Here is a 20,299-nt window from a genome sequence, read left to right as displayed (position 1 = left end):
GAGAAATGAGAACATTAGTATAACAACTGATGACAATACTTACACTCCACTCTCTCCACCTGGCTAACTTGATTCACTTGTTGTACATACTTGCTTGTTTATATACAGTCATATCAGCTCTGCCTGTACTTTTCTTATTCTTCTGCCAGTCAGTATTTTAGCAGTGGTTTGTTGTAATTTCTCTCTTTGTAACTATTTGAAAAATTTAAAAAAAAAATCCTCTCTCTTTTCTCCCTGACAGTCTCTTAGTAGCTCTGCCCCTTGAACATTCTCTGTTCCCTCCCATAGTTCAGAATTACAGCAGAAGTTCTCTTAATTTAACCACAGTTCTCTGGCTTCCTAAAATCACTTGTGTTCTCCATTTCCTCTGTAAAATATCCTGCCAATGCCCATGACCTCCCAGTGGGTATTGGTTACTTTCATAAACACCACTTCAGTTATATCCTTATCAGTAACCAATGGGCTTCTTCCCAACCTGTTTCTACTCATTGTAGTTTTTAAATCATTTAATTTAATTAAACTTTATGCAAACATATGAAATATGAGTAGGAAAAGGTAGTTGTTCCTGTGAAAGCTTTGAATGAAACTGTAGAGCTATTGGGTTAGGTATGGGTGAGATTGGGGCAAAACCATTATACACCTATAAAGAGTCTGCATTCAGATTGCTATAGGAGTGCCTAAGTTCTTGCACTGTTTTAAAGAAGCTGAAACTGAAAATCCAGAGACAAGGTAACTTGTGATTAAATTGGCAGAGGTGCTTAAAGAGAAATCCTTGGCCCTCTGACCAAAGACTGCAAATAAATATGTCATGTTTTAAGTAAAACAATATTTTAAATTGTATACTTTAAAGAAAAAAGATTTCCAATTTAGCCTTAGGTTAGAAACGCTTTGAATATACTAGAGTCTGTTAGTGGCTGTGGTTCTCCTGGTTTGGGACCAGGGCAGTAGCACATACACTCCAGCTGTAGGGGGCAGTGTATGCGGTGAGAAGAACAGGAGGACTGGACACCCCCCCCCCCCACATAGATGGAATCTCATTTTTTTGTCTCATTACTTCTTGCTAATGGTGACTATGCTTAAACGACCTAACCTTTCTGGCCCTCGGTTTCCTTATCTCTGAAACAGAGGTATCTGCTTCATTGAGTTTTGTGAGGAATAAAGACCTAGCACAGTGCTTGGTGTTAAATTTTGCTTTTCCTTCCTTTCTCCCTTGTTGAAAGGCTCATATAAGTTAGGAGTTTTGATACAATACAGTTTCAGAAAGCAGAGTTCAGAGATGTTCCTGAATTTTTCCTGGAACAGGTCATTGAATTTGACCAAAAAGTCACTGTATAGGGCTAAGAAAAAATATTTCATTATCTTAGATTACAGAAGGAATGAGATAGATTGATGTGCAAACAGATGGATATTTTGGCCCTTTACTGACCACGGGAAAAGACGATTAGGAGTGAATTTTCTTAACTGTGCCTCCCTCCTTTCCCAGCCCTCTTCTTGTCTGCCCTCCTGAGAAAACCCTTGGTCTAGATTCTTCCTTCTATCCAATCTTAGAGGATTAGGCATTATCCCTGCATTCTGGATCCTCCTGCATAATTCCACTTCCCCGTTTTATTCAGAAATCCTGTCCCTTTTGTCATCACCTTTTTCTTCTGCATTGCCAATCCTTTCTGCTGAGATATTAATATGGTTGTTTAAATGGTAGGAGGGTACCCACCCAGACTAGCTTCAGGGACAAGGCTTCATTATAAGAATACAGTGAAATGCAAATAGGCAGGAAACCGATCTGAATAACTGTATACCTGATCTAGATCCCTGTGTTGGGACAATCGCTCAGCATCTTTCGGATGCCATCTCTTTATTCACCTGCTGTATAGACACTTGAAAGTGATTTGATAGGGAGGTGATATAAAATTGTTGTTAAAAGCACCAGCTCTGGATTCAGACCACTGATTGGTTTTAGATCCTGCTTCTGCTATTTTCTAGCTTTTCTACCTCGGGCAAGTTACTTGAGCTCTCTTGTGCCTGGATCCTCCCCTGTATGTTGGAGATAGTAATAGCACCTTTTCTCTAGGGTGGTTGTCAGGATGGGATAATCTATGTACAGTAATACACAATGTCTGGCATACAGAAGCTTCCAGTAGATATTAGCTGTCATGATCATCATTTACCATTGTTGTTGTTGTCATCACCTTTTCGCTGGGGCACTTTCTAATATGGAGCACTCCTATTTGGTACGTTCTCATTAAGCTCACTCAGAGGCACACTGAGTGACTGCTTGGATTACGGTGTCAAAGCCGTAACACTAGGAATGTCCTTGGTAGAAAAATGTGAGCTCTTTGTCAATGACTTTATCTTTTGACCTTCTCAATTTCATTTTATTCCAGTGTATAGAATACAACTTGATTTACCAGTTAAAACTAGGAACTCTATCAATAGCTTCTAGGGGCTTTATTTTATTGATCCTAACTTAGAACAGGGTCTAGTACATAGAACTTTGTTGGGGAAATTTGGTCAAAGAAATTTGAATGTGTGGAATCAAAACCTTTTACTTTGTATGGAAATCTGTTTTGTAAACTCCTTATCCTCATATACTCCACAAAAGAGAAATGTGTGATCAGAAAGATACTTTCTTAACCATACATTTTGTCCCATTTTACCCTGGAGGTATAATCGACCTTTAATAATATAATTATAATATTATATATAATGTAAATAATAATAGCACTTTATCTGATTACTAATAAAATGAATTATATTTTAGGCTTTTAATTCTTTTCGTGAAAATTTTGATTCAGTTTTCCCTAGATGAATAGAGCCCTTTCTTCTACTGCAATTAGCCAAGGATAAGGGAAATTCAGATAAATTTTCTTGGAAGCAAATAATTTAAATTTGCTCATACCTCCTAAGTAATATTTCTTTGTATAAATGTGGACAATTGAATTTCGTGAACAAACACAATGGTGGGAGTATAGAAACTAGGCATTCTGATTTTAAATTTTAGATTTTTTTTTAGGGAAGATTCATATAAATGTTGTGCCCATGCTAACAACATCTTGACTTATGTCTTTTTTTTTTTTTTTTTAAAGGAGTATTTTTTTTTTAAATGGCACAACTTTTTTTTTTTTTTTTTTAACTTTGGGTTTATTTATTTATTTATTTATGGCTGCGTTGGGTCTTCGTTTCTGTGCAAGGGCTCTCTCCAGTTGCGGCAAGTGGGGGCCACTCCTCATCGCGGTGCGCGGGCCCCTCACCATCGCGGCCTCTCTTGTTGCGGAGCACAGGCTCCAGACGCGCAGGCTCTGCAGTTGTGGCTCACGGGCCTAGCTGCTCCGCGGCATGTGGGATCCTCCCAGACCAGGGCCCGAACCCGCGTCCCCCGCATTGGCAGGCAGATTCTCAACCACTGCGCCACCAGGGAAGCCCTTGACTTATGTCTTTTTTAATTCCATCTTACATTTTTGTCTTTAACCAATGAATATTTAGAAATATTTTTGTGTTCATAGGACTTTGGAAGTTATATTTTTGTTACTGATTTCTATTTTTATTGTGGTCAGAGAATATGATCTATATGATATCAGTTTTAGTTAAAGTTTTATTAATGACTTGTTATGTGATAATTTTTGCAAATTCCATGAGTTTTTATAGCTCAAACTTCTTAATTGCGCAGTTCAAATGTTCTATATTCTTTTTCCCCATCTGTTTTGTTAGTTGCTGAGAGAGATATATTAAAACATCCCATTATATTGATAATAGTGTATTTGTCAATTTCTCTTTTTCTTTCAATCACTTTTTGGTGTTTTGTTTGTAGGCTGTGTTTTCTTGTTGTTGTTTTGATGTATATGAGCTTAGAATTATTTACCTTCCTTTTCTAATCTACTTATGAGACCTTAATAATGATTTTCGACTTAAAGTTTATTTTGTCTGATATTGATAGTAACTCCAATTTATTTGGTTAATTTTTGCCTGTTGTATCTTCTTCTATCCCTTTACTTTCAGTTTTTCTGCATGTTAGATGTATTCCTTATAACCAGTCTATGTCTAGATTAAAAAATATGTCTGATCTCAGAATTGCTCTTAATTGATTAATTTAGCCTGTTTATGTTTATTGTGATCGTTAGTATTTGGGTTCATTTCTATCATCTTATTTTGTGCTTTAAAAAAAGAATTCATCACGTATTTTCTACTTTTTTTCCTTTTTGGAGTTGATCATATTTTCCTGGTTTCTTTTTTCTCTTCTGCCAGTTTGGAAATCATACATTCTGTTTTAATTCTTTTAGTGACACTATTTCTATTTTTAGCATGCATTCCTGATTAATTTTAGAATCAAGCCACTCTCTCTAATAGATATCTCTCTTCCTAAATAAAAATTTTTCGAATGTTCTAGTCAAAATTATTCCTCTCTCATCTTATATGTTCTTGTCTGGTATTTTGGTTCTACCTTGTTTCTGTACCTTGAAAAATTATTATTATTTTATTCAGTGTTTTTCAGATTTACTCACATATTTACCAGTTTATTTTCTTACCACTGCTTCTTGACTTTCTTTGCTTCCTTCAGGTTCATTTTTCTCCATCCCAAAGAACACAGTATTTATTTCAAAGGGATTGTGAGTGATATATGTTCCCAATCTTTTTAAACTGAAAATGCCTTTAATTTATCCTCACTCTTGAACGATAGGTTAGCTGGGAATATAATTCTGAATTGAAAGCTTCTTTCTTTTTTTTAAAAATTTATTTATTTTAAGTAATTTATTTTTGGCTAGTTGGGTCTTTGTTGCTGTGTGCGGGCTTTCTCTAGTTGTGGAGAGTGGGGGCTACTCTTTGTTGTGATGCCTGGGCTTCTCATTGTGGTGGCTTCTCTTATTGTGGAGCATGGGCTCTAGGTACATGGGCTTCAGTAGTTGTGGCTCATGGGCTCAGTAGTTGTGGCTCACAGGTATCAGTAGTTGTGGCTCATGGGCTCTAGAGTGCAGGCCCAGTAGTTGTGGCGCATGGGCTTAGTTGCTCTGCGGCATGTGGGATCTTCCTGGACTAGGGCTTGAACCCGTGTCCCCTGCATTGGCAGGTGGATTCTTAACCACTGAGCCAGCAGGGAAGCCCGAAAGCTTCTTTCTTAAAGACATTATCCCATTGTGTTCTATATAAACTTACAGTAACTGAAACGTTTTGGTACCAGCACAGGAATAGAAAAATAGATCTATGAAAAAGAGTAGAAAATCTGGAAGAAGATACTTTTATACACAATTATTTATTAAATGACAAAGCATTTTATAAAAATCAATGGGAAAAGCTTATTTAATAAATGGTATGTGGAAAGTTGTACATCCATTTGGAAAAGCATAACATGAAATATCAATATGACATAATAGAAACATACATAAAATTTCAAATAGGTTTGAACCACAAAAGTGTTTTAAAAAGATATAGGAGAATATTTGTGTAATCTTTATGTGAAACAAAAAGACAGATGTGACTATGTACTAAATCTTCTTATGACAGAAGACACCATGAGCAGAGTTAAAAGATATATTAACAACTAAGACAAATATTGAATACAACAAAAGTTATCATTTCTATATAAAGAGCCTTTGTAGGTAATTAAGGAGATAAAGAGCAAAAGAAGCAAATAGGCAATATACAAGTAAGAGAAAATTGAAGGGCAAACATTTTAGTCAACCTTGCTAGTAATTGAAAAAATACAAAGTAAAATGAGATTGTTTAGTCACTTGCCAGATTAGCAAAGATTAAAAATGATTTTTAATGTCCAATGGTGTTATAAGAAAATAGGTAGCCCTTAAAGTATTATTTAGATTATAGATTTTAAAATAGTTTTGAAGGGCAATCTATCAATACGTATCAAAATTTTAAATTTTAATTTAAACAAGCAACTTGGTTCAGCAACTTGACTTCTTTCTGTTTATTATAAGGGAGTAATTGGATACAGGTACAAAGTTGCATTTTCATTGCAATGTGTAATATAGTAGCAAAGAAATTGGAACCAACCTAGAGTTCCGTCAATAGGGGACACTTTAAATAAGTGGTGCTATACTCATAGAATAGAATGCTATACAGATTTTTAATTGTTATAAAATGATACATTTTTAATAAAAAAAGAAAAGGGAGGTTATACAATTATATATATACACACATATATACATACACTATGTATGTCCTAAAGTTGTGTACAAAATATGGAAAAGTATAAAAGCATTAAAAGAAAACTGACTTTAAGCCAAATTTTGTGCTCGTCTATATTTTCCAGATTTTTTCAATTACTTTATTGTTTGAAACAAGCTTGTTTGTGTTAAGTATGTAAAAAGAATACACAGACACAGACACACACACACACACACACACACACAAAAGAATTTAAGGATGTATTATTAATAGAGCATTATTTATATTCAGTTTCTAACTTTTCCTTATCTTCTGCCTGAAGAAGATTCCTAATTTCATGGTTTGGAAACTGAGGTATACCAGCACTCTTTAAAAGAGAAATGGATTTAGATTTAGAAATGGAATAGATGACCTTGAAATGGAAACCTAAAGATCATTTGGGCTATTGTCCCTAAAAAGTCATTACTGATTTTGCCAGTACAGTCCATCACAAATATAATAATCTTTAGTACGTGCCCCACAGGCTCCAGAAATAAAAGTCAGGCTCCTGTTCTAAGGCACATTCTGTGAATAGACTCAGGTCTTCCAGTGATATCATTGCTTCATTTTTACCCTGGCGATTGGGGGAACTTGACTGCTGGGTTGGAGAAGAGACGGGAAAGCAGTGTGTTATCATCTGCTCTCTGCTTTAGGCTCCCGGAGAGAAAGGTGTGGGTACCGCGTAGTTCGAAGGCAGAGAAATTCTGATGAGCAGCTTCACTGCCTGAGCAAAGCCAAGAAAAACGGTGGACACGTGACCCGAGTGAAGGAGCTGCTGCTGAGTGCCCTGAGCCCAGAGCAGCTGGTGCTCACGCTCCTCGAGGCCGAGCCGCCCCACGTGCTCGTGAGCCGCCCCAGCACGCCCTTCACCGAGGCCTCCATGATGATGTCCCTGACCAAGCTGGCTGACAAGGAGCTGGTACACATGATCGGCTGGGCCAAGAAAATTCCGGGTAGGGCTTTCTGGGTCTTAGCTTTAAATTTATTTGTGGAAAGGGCTGCCTCTAACATTTATGGGGCAAGAATACAAACTGGAGTTCCACATTGTGTCTTGGGTATTTAGCAGTTTGAGAGCTTGATTTATAACCTTTAAATGAAATATGTTCTTTCTTCCTATTTTGACATGTATGCCTTCAACACGTCCTGGAAGGCCAGGTTCCAATTTAGAATTCTTGAATTCCTCTGAGTTCTGTACCAGACATGGTAGTGCAGAAAGAGTTGCATATGGTGGACCCCTTCTCTTCCTGACTCTCTGCCTTCTTCTCCCACTCCTGGATTCATCCCACACCACCTTGCACATACTCCATTCTACCTGTCCACATCTCCTACAGACACTAGCCTTTTGGCCACATCTCATGCCTAGATCTGGCCTGGGACGATGGACCCAGGGAAGAGACCCACCCAGGCTCTGGAAGTGGATATGAGGCCATTTAGGCAGGAAATTCTAGGGTCCTGGGACCTGGAACATGGTCTAAAAGGAAGGGATCTGGGCTCCACCTTAACCCATCTCTTGGCTGTGGACTTCTCACCTTGGGAGGAGGGGTGGGGCTCAGTATGACCAGTATGAAAGTGAAACGTTTCTCAGACGCTAAATAGGAATTGTAAAATTTTGTTCCAATAGAGAAAGAATCAGTAGTATGTACATATATATGGATAAATAGAGTAAATCAGCTGTAGAAGTAACATGAATCATCAATAAACCTGGAATGCTTTTTAACTTGATAAAGTTAAAAATGGTTTTGGTTATTCGTAAGTTGTCGTTTAGAACATTCATTTTCTATCCTATAATGTGTCCACTTTCCAAGACCAGTTTGTAGCATATACTGCATTGTCACCATCTAATTATTATTTGAATTGGTGTTTCTGTGAAAGAATGAATCAAGGATTCCAACATAGAATGAGAGCAACCCACCATCCCCCTGGAAGGGCTTATCCATGTACATCTATACATTTGTCTAAGAAATGAGGTCTCTCTCCAAGTTCTAAGCCACTAGGGACAATTTCCATGGCCTGGAGGTCAGCAACTGCATTAAGCACATTTTAAAGATTGAGAAGGGGGCATGAAGCTGGGTGAAGAGCAGCTGGGTGTAAGAGCCTCAGGTAATAGTATCCATAGGGGTCATTTGTTTGCTTCTGAGCTTTCTGAGAATTTTCGGGTTTTCCACTTTGGTTTTGATAGTCTAGCATCTTCATCTTTGCCGGAATGCCGTTTTTTTCTCAGCTCTTTCCCATAGGAGACAATACTGACGCAATTTCCTCTAGCTTTTGCTCTACATGTATTCCAAGCCTAGTTTTCAAGATCCCACGTGGAGAGTAGTGGTGAAATTAATTACTCCTGAGAGCTGTGCAGCTTCTTTGTGCCAAAACAAAACCAAACTCTTAAGCTGCATTAGTTCCTCTTCAAGCCTGGTATTTTGGAAAATTTTCAGAAAGCTTAGGCATAGTCTGAAGCTGTGGGATTTTTTTCTCCCTTTCTCAGCTAATATAGTCATTGTCTAAACCAAAAAAAAAAATTAGAATATCACCTAGCCTTGGTTTTGTTCAATATCTACAAGTATGAAAAGCTTGATCTCCTTTGGGTAGGCTTATTGTCTATAACTGTGGGTGAGATGGAAACGTGTACACATATCAGGAACAGGAATTGAGCGTAGGATGTGGCTTTGGAAAGGATTTATCCATCTTTCCATTCATTACTCTATTAAATTCTCCTTTGTGCGGATTTGTGTTATAATTGTTCAAAGATTTGAACCATGTGTGTTCTCTGTGCCATAGTTTTCTCATCTGTGAAATGAGGATGATGAGAGATCCTGGCTGTAGGAAATTCTCAGAGATAGGCCTTGTTGCCCCCATTTTTCCTGTAAGAAAACAAAGACTTAATAGGAGATTAAGTAACTAGCTGGGATGAGGCCGAGCAGGGTTCTAAGCAGAATGCATTGCACTCCATGGCCATTTGTTTATATTTACTATATTTATATTATACTGCCTCCTCCTCTTATGGTGGCTTATGGAGGAAGCACCGGTGATCTCTGCTTCTGAAGTGCTCACCTCCCTTAGGGACCTGCTTCAGTTGTTACCTAGCCTCTTCAGCGTAGAGTAGCTTAGAGACAGCACACCTACTCAGAAGAATGATTCTAATGCTAGATGGGAAATGTTAAGCAATTGAAGAAACTCTTTCAGCTGGAGCTCTGACTTTCTGCAGGGGTTGGCCCTGCTCTCTCTGCAAGCCTCCCATCCGCCACCCCCACTATCCCATCCCCCCACTCCTGCTGGCCCCAGTCATGGGCTGGGCCAGATTGGCAGCCCCTCTGACTGGCAGCTGAGCTCTGTCTTTCTCAGTAGTGCAGAGGGATTATTAGGATATAACCAACAAAGGTCAGTGGCAGCTTTCTCTTCTTCCCTAGCATCTGTCTGGGGAGCTGTATAAGCCCAGGTGTCAGTCCTTTAGAAATTCTGAATGAAGTACATTTCTCTCCTGAAGGGGTTTGAGACTAGAAAATAGTGAGTACTCACTTTGAGTTCAAGATGTTCTCACCTGTCAGCATTTAGCAATGTCTTTAAAATATTGATTTTTTCCCCCCTGTATGATTTGTGTTTTCTTAGCTTTTCAAAGCTTGCTCTTCTGTTTTTATGGAACGGGGGAGCAGAGGAGGAGGGTGGGGTGTGCTCACGGCCTCTTGCTTTCCCCAGGCTTCGTGGAGCTCAGCCTGTACGACCAAGTGCGGCTCTTGGAGAGCTGCTGGTTGGAGGTGCTCATGGTGGGGCTGATGTGGCGCTCCATCGACCACCCCGGCAAGCTCATCTTTGCTCCAGACCTCGTTCTGGACAGGTGAGAAAAAAATACTTTGTGTTTCTTCTCCCACTGGTTTGAGTGAGGCGCTGAGTGAAGTGGGAACAAAGTCCTGGGTTCTGCAATTAAACCCTTACTCCTGAGAGGGCAGGTAAGAGGAGGATAATGTCATGAGTTCCTTCACTGGGTCAAGAACCCAAGAAGGAGAGCATGGGCACAATGATTAAGTGTCCTGTGACTCATTCTTACCTGTTCTTTCAGTGTGGCAGCATTCACTGGCCGGACCACAGCAGGGGCCTGTGTCCTGCAGGGTATGTGGCCGCTAAGTGTACACGTCAACTTAGATTTTTCTGCACTAAAAAACTCCATTTTCAGCTTATAATTTTAAGCTGTCCTGCTATTTTTTCCACTGGTAGGGACCCTGTACATCCAGCTATTTGGACAGGTGATGAAATTCTGACAAATCTACCAAGTTTATTTTAACATGCTTTAACTCACTCTAACTACATGTACTATATTAGCATTTTTGGCAATAGCCGTGGAAGGAATGGTTATTAAAACCGGATGAAAGTTAACGGAAACTGGGGAATGATAGTGTTAATGCGATAACTTGGTTGCATTTAGTTTTCTTTTAAAGATGGTGCAGAAAAGGAACCAATTTTTAATTGACTTAGGTGAACTGTTCATGGAGGGAAAGCTGGAATGTACAACACTCAGGCTTTTTAGGAGAAAAGTGGAATGCTTTCTTGGGGTAAATTTGAACAGTTTGAAAATCTCCATGGAAATTGATTTCCACATTCCTTATATTGAAAAAAGTGCTAGTGTTGAATATGCAGTCCCATTTGACTCTGTGCACAAAGAAGGATGCCTAGTGTTATGAATGGAAAGGATCTGCCCCTTGGCATTGCCTCTTTAGATCATCAGAAGATCCCCATGCACACCTTACTCAGATGAAAAGTAATAGCCCAGGGAATTAGCACCCATTCTGTCCGTTGTCATGGATGACAGCATTGACAAAGAACACTGTTCTGAGTAACAGAGGTGTGTTGGTGGAGAACAGGGCCGTTGGGAAGAGCTGGAGCGTGGACTGTGGCTCTAGTAGGAGCAAGCCCAGAGGGAGGTTCTGGAAGCCCAGACCCTTCAGTAGCAATCACAATAGCTGACTTATTGGCTTCCAGGCACTATCTTAAGCACTGATGTGTGTTAAAGTCATTTCATCTTCACAACAGCCCTTTATGGGTGAGCACCATTATTATCCCTGTCCTTCCGATATGGAAACAGGAGGTAGGTAACTTACCTGCAGTTAGCAAGTGACGGAGCTGGGCACAGGGGCTGGCTGCGAAGTTCACACTCTTACCTACAACAGTACATGCCTCCCAGCGGGATAGAGAACTGGAAGAGGAAAGAGGAGGAGGCCGAAAGGCAAAGTAACTTTCTACTTTATTCTTTGATCTTAGAACAACTCTGTTTTACTCTCTGTGCACCTCAGAAACCTGCTCCTCCTGCTCTCATCTCAGGGTACCATGTTGCAAGGCGGGCTGCAAGGCCAAGCACCCAGCCAAGCCATCAGTCTCACTCATTCATTCATTCACTCCTTATATTCCACTTGGCATTTAAATAAAGGCACACACACACACACACAAATATACACATAAAATTCCCTAGAAGTTAGCGCTAGGAAGAAGTTCTGTCCTTTGGTGAACCAATAAATTTGCAGACTTTGGGACTGGGTTATTTTATTTTTTGTCTTGATTTCTAAATTGACGCCACATTTAGTGTTTATTTTCAGTGACTGTGTCATTCCTGGTTTTTAGTACAACTAACTTACCTCTTTGTGTGGGTTCTTTAACTCCCGTGTGTATGTAAATTACTGTAAATTGACACCAATCCCAGATAAATTTTAGGCTCACCTGTTGGTTAAGTAATAGAAGAAAAAAAAAAGTAATTTTTCTTATATGTTATTTTAATAGACTCACATTACTTTATAAATATTTGGATGTCTTATTTTTTACAACGTAGAAATTAAGTATATTTGAGGATAAAAGAGGAGTTCTTGGGAATTGTAAATGCATTCACATTGAACAGGCATTTTTTTGGAGTGCCTACTAGTGGTTATTTTTTTGTTGCAGTCCCTACTTGATTTGAGCACTCTGTAAAGTATAGAATTTCAAGTCCGAGACTCTTAGTGCATCTCTTATACAGATAAATACATTTTAATGTAATGGGTATGTTTCTGGAGGAGTTGCTTATTCAAAAATGTTCAAAATGTGACTTATTCCAAAAGTCAGGGATCATGCACCATAAAAGTGTTCTATTGTGAATCTTTTTTGCAATGTGAATAAATAATTTTCACACTACATGAAAATAATTGTCTTTTGGTAGATTGTCCTGTCAGAGTTCCTTTAAGTGGTGCTATGACCATGTAAGCAGTGAATACAATTAAATTAGCCTATTTATTTGTGGAGACTGAGACTATAATTTGTTTCCCTTTATTCTTGTTGAGGCTTCTGCAGCGAGAAAACTTGAACCTACTGAGGATGAGAGGAAAATCCGGGTATCTCAGCTTATTTCTAACAAGGTAGTTCTTTTAGTAATCACTAGAATCCCAATTCATGTGAAGATCTACCACAGAATCTGAACTTCTACTTGCTCAAAAAATCATATATGCTAAGACATTTTGTGTCCTTAGCATCAATAGGAAACTGTCAAATGTTATTAAAAAGTCAGAGGAAGTGGATGTTTATGGAGTTCTGTGGACTCACAAGGGTAAATGTACTGAGTTTGCATTCACCTCAGGTATTTGTATATTGAATTTTCTTCAAGAGACTGACAGAATTTTCACTTCTGAATTTGTATTTCCCTTTTGTACTCAGATCATTTCACCTGAGTTCAATATTTAAGTCCTTCCCATGTGCTAAGCTCTCCCAACCCTATTGCCACCCACACAAAGATAGACAAACTGTGGTCCATTAGCCACATGTGTGCTGCCAGCGGATATATATATATGTCAGTACAAAACAGTGAACCCCAAAGGGAAGCCCACTCTTTCAACACGTTGTCCTTGGTATCAAACAGAATATTTTTCTTTTATAAAGGGAGTGGTTATCAAATATAAGATAGTCCACATGGAACTACTCTTTTATTTTTATTTAGCACTGGTTTATGGGGAAATGGAGTGTAAAAGTAAATTTCCATGAGTAGTTTGGTTTGATTGATATATTGTTTCCGTATTTTAACATCCAACTCATATACCCACTAGGTTCAATTCAGATCTTTTAAACCTGTCCTAATTTCTTACTCGTAATTCAGTGTCAATCATAGTTACTTACAGAATAAATGGAATAGGTCTCATTGACTGTAAAGTCCTTCCTCACTCTGTTCTGTATAACTCATTTTAAAGTAGAACCCTATTAGGGTGTCCTTTACAAGATATTGTACCTTATTGCCCCTATAGTTCTCATTTATTTTCTAGAAATGTATTTGTTTTCTACAGCCTGTAAAGTGAATAAAAATATTCTAACCTTGCCACCCCTTGAATGAGATGGTTGGCTCTCACACCTGCTGGAGAAAGCAATCAGACCTAGCTCTTTACAACTGGTTGAGAAATTCACTTTTTCCATGCGGTACATATGTTCTGATTACTTTGAGCTGCAGCATTTATCAAGGCCTAAGATACCCTACAATATAAACTCTACCTCCATTAAAAAAAAAAAATTTAGTTATTTATTTTGGCTGCACCGGGTCTTAGTTGCATTATGCGGACTCTTAGTTGTGGCATGCGGGATCTAGTTCCCCTGACCAGGGATGGAATCCGGGCCCCCTGTCTTACCCACTGGACCACCAGGGAAGTTCCTCTACCTCCATTTTCGAAATATGAATTTACATTTTAAATGGTATGTATTTCGATGAGGAAATGGTGCTCACTTCAGTATTTAGAGACGTGTTTTTAGGCACAGGTGGCAGCTTCTGCAAAATAGGATTGATTTCAAATGAGTCCCCTTATCATACTACTTGGGGAGGTGAGTGTGTGTGTGCGTGTGTGTGCATGCACACGTGTGCCCGTGACCCCACCTCTGAGTCTCACAAAAGAGTAAAGAGCCAAACTATCAAATTGTCAATGCAGGACTTGTTGGATTTTTTGTTTTTGCCCCCAGAGATATTTTAAAACTAGCTTTTCTCAGTATCAGATGTACTTAAACCCACCAATTACAGTTTCCAATAATTAATTGTCCTAGGCCGAGTGATTTAATGATTGGCTTGAGTGGCATTCAAGTGAATAAGTGAATAAGTATTTCTTGTGCCTCTGCTATGTGCAGGGCATGCATGTCCTTACTGGACACTAGCAGCAGGCTGCCTGGGAAAGCCCAGAGCAGGGGAGGTGTGCGGATGGCATATGGAGGGCTGGGGCTTTCCTATAGATTTTGGCACCCTTTGCCCAGGGCTCTGATTCTCCAAGGTGGCCTTTCCCTTAGGAGTGACTTCTAGGGGGCACTGACATTTTATCACTTAACCTGTGCGCTTTCAGAAAGTCTCAACTGGTTTCCAAAGTTACCACACTTGTTTGCTAGTGTGTGCAGTTTGCATACTTGTAGCTTTGTGCAGTGAGCTTGCGGGGGTGTGAACGCTGTGGACTGCAGGATCCTGATAAGCGGCCATCCAAGCATAGCACCAAATAGGAAAGGCTTTAGCAGGATTGGTAGTACCCACTGGTGTCAGTTCATTTGAACTCTACAGAGGCCCTTTCTCCAACTACTACCATCACTGGAAATGTCCTGGCTTGGGATTGGGAGAAGGAGGAGGGACCAGCCAGTTCTTTGAAGATCTCAGGTCCCCTTCAGGGGCTGCTACAGAGACTGAAAATGAAACTTGCAGAAACTCATGGCTACCATAGCTGCCCTTTGCTGTGTACTGCAGGCTTTTAGAAGCAAATGAATGTTTCGTGGTGAAATCATCTAACTGCTTGCTTGTCAAGGACTTCCAATAGCTCTATGACTGATGATAATGGAAGTTGTTTTGGGAGCAGTGAGGTGGAATAATGTGTGTCTGGCTGGAGTGAATTGAAGCTGGTATCTTCTAGGTACAGTTCAAGTAATTTACTTCAAAAGTATGCTTAAACATTCATTTCCGTAAGGAGTGCTCAAAAGAATCTCGATTACATGGTCCAAAGTTTGTCTAAAACTTTTGCTTAAAAATAATCTTTGGCACATCAAAATTACCATGTCTCCATTTCTACCTTCCTTTCCTGATTCTAATCCATCTTCTGTAATTGTGATTTCTTTGTATGTCATATTAGCTTTTCTTCAAACTGCGTTTAAATGTCTCTTAGTTGCCCCACCAGTTTCTAGTTGACCACCAGGATGTGAGAGTTAAGCCCTAGATATAAAGTAATATTTCTTCTTGGGATATTTGCTTCTGTAATGTTCAGTCTTTCCTCATTAATACTTCAGAGTTTTTTGATGAGAACATGGACTGTATCATTTTAGTAATATGTGTCATGTTGAGGGCTGGTTGGCTGAGATAGTTTAGATCAAAAATAATGAACAGAAATGGTATTCCTTTAAGAAAACATTTGGTGAATAGGTAGGAGGAAAATGTACTTCCAGTGCACACTGTTGCCTAAAGAGTATATATTCAAATGTTTGCTTCATGGACTTCTAGGAGATGCCCTGTCTTCCTTATATAAAAATAATTCTAGTAATTTCACATTTCTGGGTGTGCTCTCATGACTATCTTGTTATAGTTAAAGGGTGTACAAGATGAAACTTGAGATTAAAAAGAAAATACTCCTTATTGCTTTCGATGGTTACCGGAAGCTGTATGTTCCTTACATTTCTAAATGGACTTTTGTAGGGACGAAGGGAAATGTGTAGAAGGAATTCTGGAAATCTTTGACATGCTCCTGGCAACAACTTCAAGGTTTCGCGAGTTAAAACTCCAACACAAAGAGTATCTCTGTGTCAAGGCCATGATCCTCCTCAACTCCAGTAAGTAACCACACAGCTGGGCCATGTTTTATGGGGGAGAGATGCTGTTTCTAGAGCTGGCATGGTGTTGAGGAGTACTGAATTTCTTTCTTTCTTTTTTTTTTTTCTGAATTTCTTATTTTATTTAAAAAGGGGAAAATGGCTTTCTTTCGGACTTTTCTGTTTCATTTTATAGGGATTTAAACTGTAGTTAACTTTTGGTAATTTGAATATAAATTATTCGTTGGGTGAATTACCGGTGGTAATTTAAAAATTAGCTGAAACCACTCTACTGGAAAAGGAAAAAACGAACTTCAAAATGTTAACCTCTCATCCTTTTTTCTTTTTTTGACATTTTAATTTATTTCATTGTGATGTAACTGACATATAACACTGTATTAGTTTCAGGTGTACAACATAAGTGATTTGAATTTTTAAATAAATTTTTATTTATTTATTTATTTATTTATTTAATTTTGGCTGTGTTGGGTCTTCGTTGCTGTGCACGGGCTTTCTCTAGTTGCGGCAAGCGAGGGCTACTCTTTGTTGTGGTGCGCGGCTTCTCATTGTGGCGGCTTCCCTTGCTGCGGAGCACGGGCTCTAGGCACGCAGGCTTCAGTAGTTGTGGCACACGGGCTCCAGTAGTTGTGGCTCGTGGGCTCTAGAGCGCAGGCTCAGTCGTTGTGGTGCACGGGCTTAGTTGCTCCGTGGCATGTGGGATCTTTGCAGACCAGGGCTTGAACCCGTGTCCCCTGCATTGGCAGGTGGACTCTTAACCACTGCGCTACCAGGGAAGTCCCAGATGATTTGAATTTTGTGTATATTGAGAAATGATCACAATAAGTCAACACCCATCACCATACATAGTTAACAAAACTTTTTTCTTGTGATGAGAACTTTTAAGATCTGCTTTCTTAGCAACTTTCAAATATGCAATACAGCATTATTAACTATCGTCACCATGCTGTACATTATATCCCCATGACTCATGTATTTTATAACTGGACTTTCAGCCCCTTTTCAGTGTTTATATGGACCTTTTACATGGTTAACATGCATTTATATTTACTGTTTAGGGTTCTGCTTTTACAAGTTCATTTATTCATTCATTTCATTCATTCATTCACTAAAGATGTTGAGGCTACATATATTCCTGCCCTCCCATGGCTCATAGGGAGAGAGAGAAAACAAATTCTTTAAAAAGAATGATCTCAGTGCTATCACAAAGTGTGTACAGAGCACTGAGTACTCTGGGAAGACAGGAGGAGAGGTGCTGAAGTGGTTGCAGAAGGGAACAATGTTTGGGTGTTGAATGAGTTGATGGGCAGGTGGGAGGGGTAGGCAGGGAAGAATGAAAGGATGGGGGTAAGCCAGGAGCTGCAAGTCATGCAGTGGAAGAGCAGGGGGAGGTGGACAAGGTTGTAAAATGCAGTGTTGAAGATTACTGAGTGTAACTCTTGTTGAGAATTGTTGCCTGGGGCATTGAGCAGCCCTAGAAGAGGGTCAGGCAGGGAAGTATCATGGACAGATAGGCATTCTTGAAAGGTCACTCTGGCTTCCGTGCAGAGGACTGACTGGAGAGGGGAGAGACTGAGGCAAGGGGCCTAACAGGAGTTATTAGGAACAATGAGAGCCAGAACTAACTTGGTGTGGAGGGGAGGAAGGGACCTGACTTGAGGGAAATATATGGGTTAGAGGTGGGAAATGAGGAAAGCATCTAAGATGTGTGTATGTTTGTAGCTTTGCTGTTTTTTTCTTATTATATAAATAATACCTGGTTATTGTAAACATTCAAACAAAAGAAAAACATACAAGGAAGAAAATAAAAATCACTAGGAATCCCCCCTCTCTGCCCTAGATAACCACCATATCTTTGGTGACTGTTCTTTAACAGCTCTTGATAGAGAGATAGTGATAGATATGGACACATATGCTCATATATAAAATTTTACATAAACAGCATAGCATCTTGTATTAAAAGTTATGGAAACTTTGAAGAAGGCTTGCTTTGATCCCATTTTTTCTTGATCCTTCCACCCAGACACCAAGTAGCTAATCTTAACAACCAGAGGGTAGCCTTCATACCTTCTTCCATCCTCTAATAATCATTTAAAATAATACCTCACCTCCGGTATATACACAGATCGACCTTTTTTCCCCCATTTAAAAAACTTGGGACACTACATACAAATACTTCTTTGCATCTTGCTTTTTTCCTTTTCAGAATGCTGTGAAATCCCTTCAGGACAGTGAGGAGAGATCTAACTCAGTCTTTGAAGCAAGGACATTGTCTGTATCATTCAGCCTTTTCTCTATTGATGGGCCTTTGTTTAATATACATTTTCTTTTTTTACCATTATAAACATTGCTACAATTAATAGAGATGTATTATTTTGCACACATTTCTAAGTTTCTGTGTAGTTTTCATCCTGTTAAGTTTGCTGTCTACCTGGTAGTATTCAATCCAGCTGCTGTACCAGGTATTGATTGCTTTGCTTAGCTGTTTACTCTTTTTTTTTTTTTTAATTTTATTTATTTATTTATTTATTTTTTGCTGTGTTGGGTCTTCGTTTCTGTGCGAGGGCTTTCTCTGGTTGCGGCAAGTGGGGACCACTCCTCATCGCGGTGCGCGGGCCTCTCACTATCACGGCCTCTCTTGTTGCGGAGCACAGGCTCCAGATGCGCAGGCTCAGTAGTTGTGGCTCACGGGTCTAGTTGCTCCGCGGCATGTGGGATCTTCCCAGACCAGGGCTCGAACCCGTGTTCCCTGCATTAGCAGGCAGATTCTCAACCACTGCGCCACCAGGGAAGCCCTAGCTGTTTACTCTTGTTGGGCCTTTAGGTTATTGGTGTTTTTTTTTTTTTTTCTTTCTTTCTCAAATAATATGTATGTCCAGGTTTTAATTCTCAAGTGATGACTTACAGACTTCATTTGGGCAATGTATGGGGCTTTATTACCTAGATTTTATCCAATTTTAGAGCTTAGTGTTTGAAACAGCAGAAATCTGTGAGATGGTATTATGCTACTTTATTTTAAATCAGACCAAGCAGCAGTTCCTGAAGCCAAAACTCAATGCAGAACCTGTGGCCACATGGGTCGCAGGCTGTCTCCTGATGTGGGAGCAGCTGACCTCTCCCCCTCCAGCCTATGTTCATTTCCTCTCTAGTAGGTACTCTTGGACATTGGCACGAGTTTTGATGAAAGGGAAACACATAGAGCAGTGCTTCTCAAACTATCTATGGGGAAGCACCAGGTTTCTTTTTCTTTTATAATTTCCAAATTGTTATAGATAGTTACTTTATTTTTCTTAGAGTATAGTTGATTTACAGTGTTGTGTTAGTTTCTGCTGTACAGCAAAGTGAATCAGTTATACATATACATATATCCACTTTTTAATTTTTTTAACATTTAAATATTTAAATATTTATTTATTTATTTTTCTGCACCGGGTCTTAGTTGCGGCTCCAGGGGAATCTTCGTTGCTGCGTGTGGGATCTTTGTTGCGGCATGCGGGATCTAGTTCCCCGACCAGGGATTGAACCTGGGCCCCCTGCATTGGGAGCACGGAGTCTTAATCACTGGACCACCAGGGAAGTCCCTATTCACTCTTTTTTTAGATTCTTTTCCCATATAGGTCATTACAGAGTATTGAGTAGAGTTCCCTGTGCTATACAGTAGGTCCTTATTAGTTATCTGTTTTATATATAGTAGTGTGTATATGTCAATCCCAATCTCCTAATTTATCCCTCCTCCCCTCCTCCCTGGTAACCATAAGTTTGTTTTCTACATCTGTGACTCTATTTCTGTTTTGTAAATTAGTTATTTGTATCGTTGTTTTAGATTCCTCATGTAAGCGATATCATATGATATTTGTCTTTCTCCATCTGACTTATTTCACTTAGTATGATAATCTCTGGGTCCATCCATGTTGCTGCAAATGGCATTATTTCACTCTTTTTTATGGCTGAGTAATATTCCATTATATATATATACCACATCTGTATCCATTCATCTGTAGATGGACATTTAGGTTGCTTCCATGTCTTGGCTTTTGTAAATAAAGCTGCTATGAACATTGGGGTGCATGTATCTTTTCAAATTATGGTTTTCTCCAGATATATGCCCAGGAGTGGGACTGCTGGATCATATGGTAGTTCTATTTTTAGTTTTTTAAGGAACCTCCATACTGTTCTCCATAATGTTGTACCAATTTACATTCCCACCAACAGTGTAGGAGGGTTTCCTTTTCTCCACACCCTCTCCAATATTTATTGTTTGTAGACTTTTCGATGATGGCCATTCTGACCGGTGTGAGGTGATACCTCATTGTAGTTTTGATTTGCATTTCTCTAATAATTAGTGATGTTGAGCATCTTTTCATGTGCTTTTTGGCCATCT

General features: G+C 39.3%; 1 protein-coding gene across 5 annotated transcripts in view; it reads left to right on the top strand.

Annotated features, from left to right (window-relative positions):
• The window catches only part of ESR2 (estrogen receptor 2), a 63,607-nt gene that overhangs the window by 23,655 nt on the left and 19,653 nt on the right, over nt 1-20,299 (top strand). For 3 of the 5 annotated variants that reach the window (XM_057542108.1, XM_007192983.3, XM_057542110.1), the window contains 4 exons: nt 6,804-7,103; nt 9,838-9,976; nt 12,441-12,515; nt 15,788-15,921. In XM_057542108.1, the coding sequence (XP_057398091.1) occupies nt 6,804-7,103; nt 9,838-9,976; nt 12,441-12,515; nt 15,788-15,921 (648 nt within the window). The remainder of the gene's footprint in view (nt 1-6,803; nt 7,104-9,837; nt 9,977-12,440; nt 12,516-15,787; nt 15,922-20,299) is intronic. The other 2 variants (XM_028169235.2, XM_057542109.1) reach the window with 2 other exon arrangements.

The sequence above is a fragment of the Balaenoptera acutorostrata genome, chromosome 3 (assembly GCF_949987535.1).
Source record: "Balaenoptera acutorostrata chromosome 3, mBalAcu1.1, whole genome shotgun sequence".
NCBI lineage: Eukaryota > Metazoa > Chordata > Mammalia > Artiodactyla > Balaenopteridae > Balaenoptera > Balaenoptera acutorostrata.
Note: the sequence above shows the minus strand (reverse complement) of the source record. Positions and strands in the feature narration are given on the sequence as shown.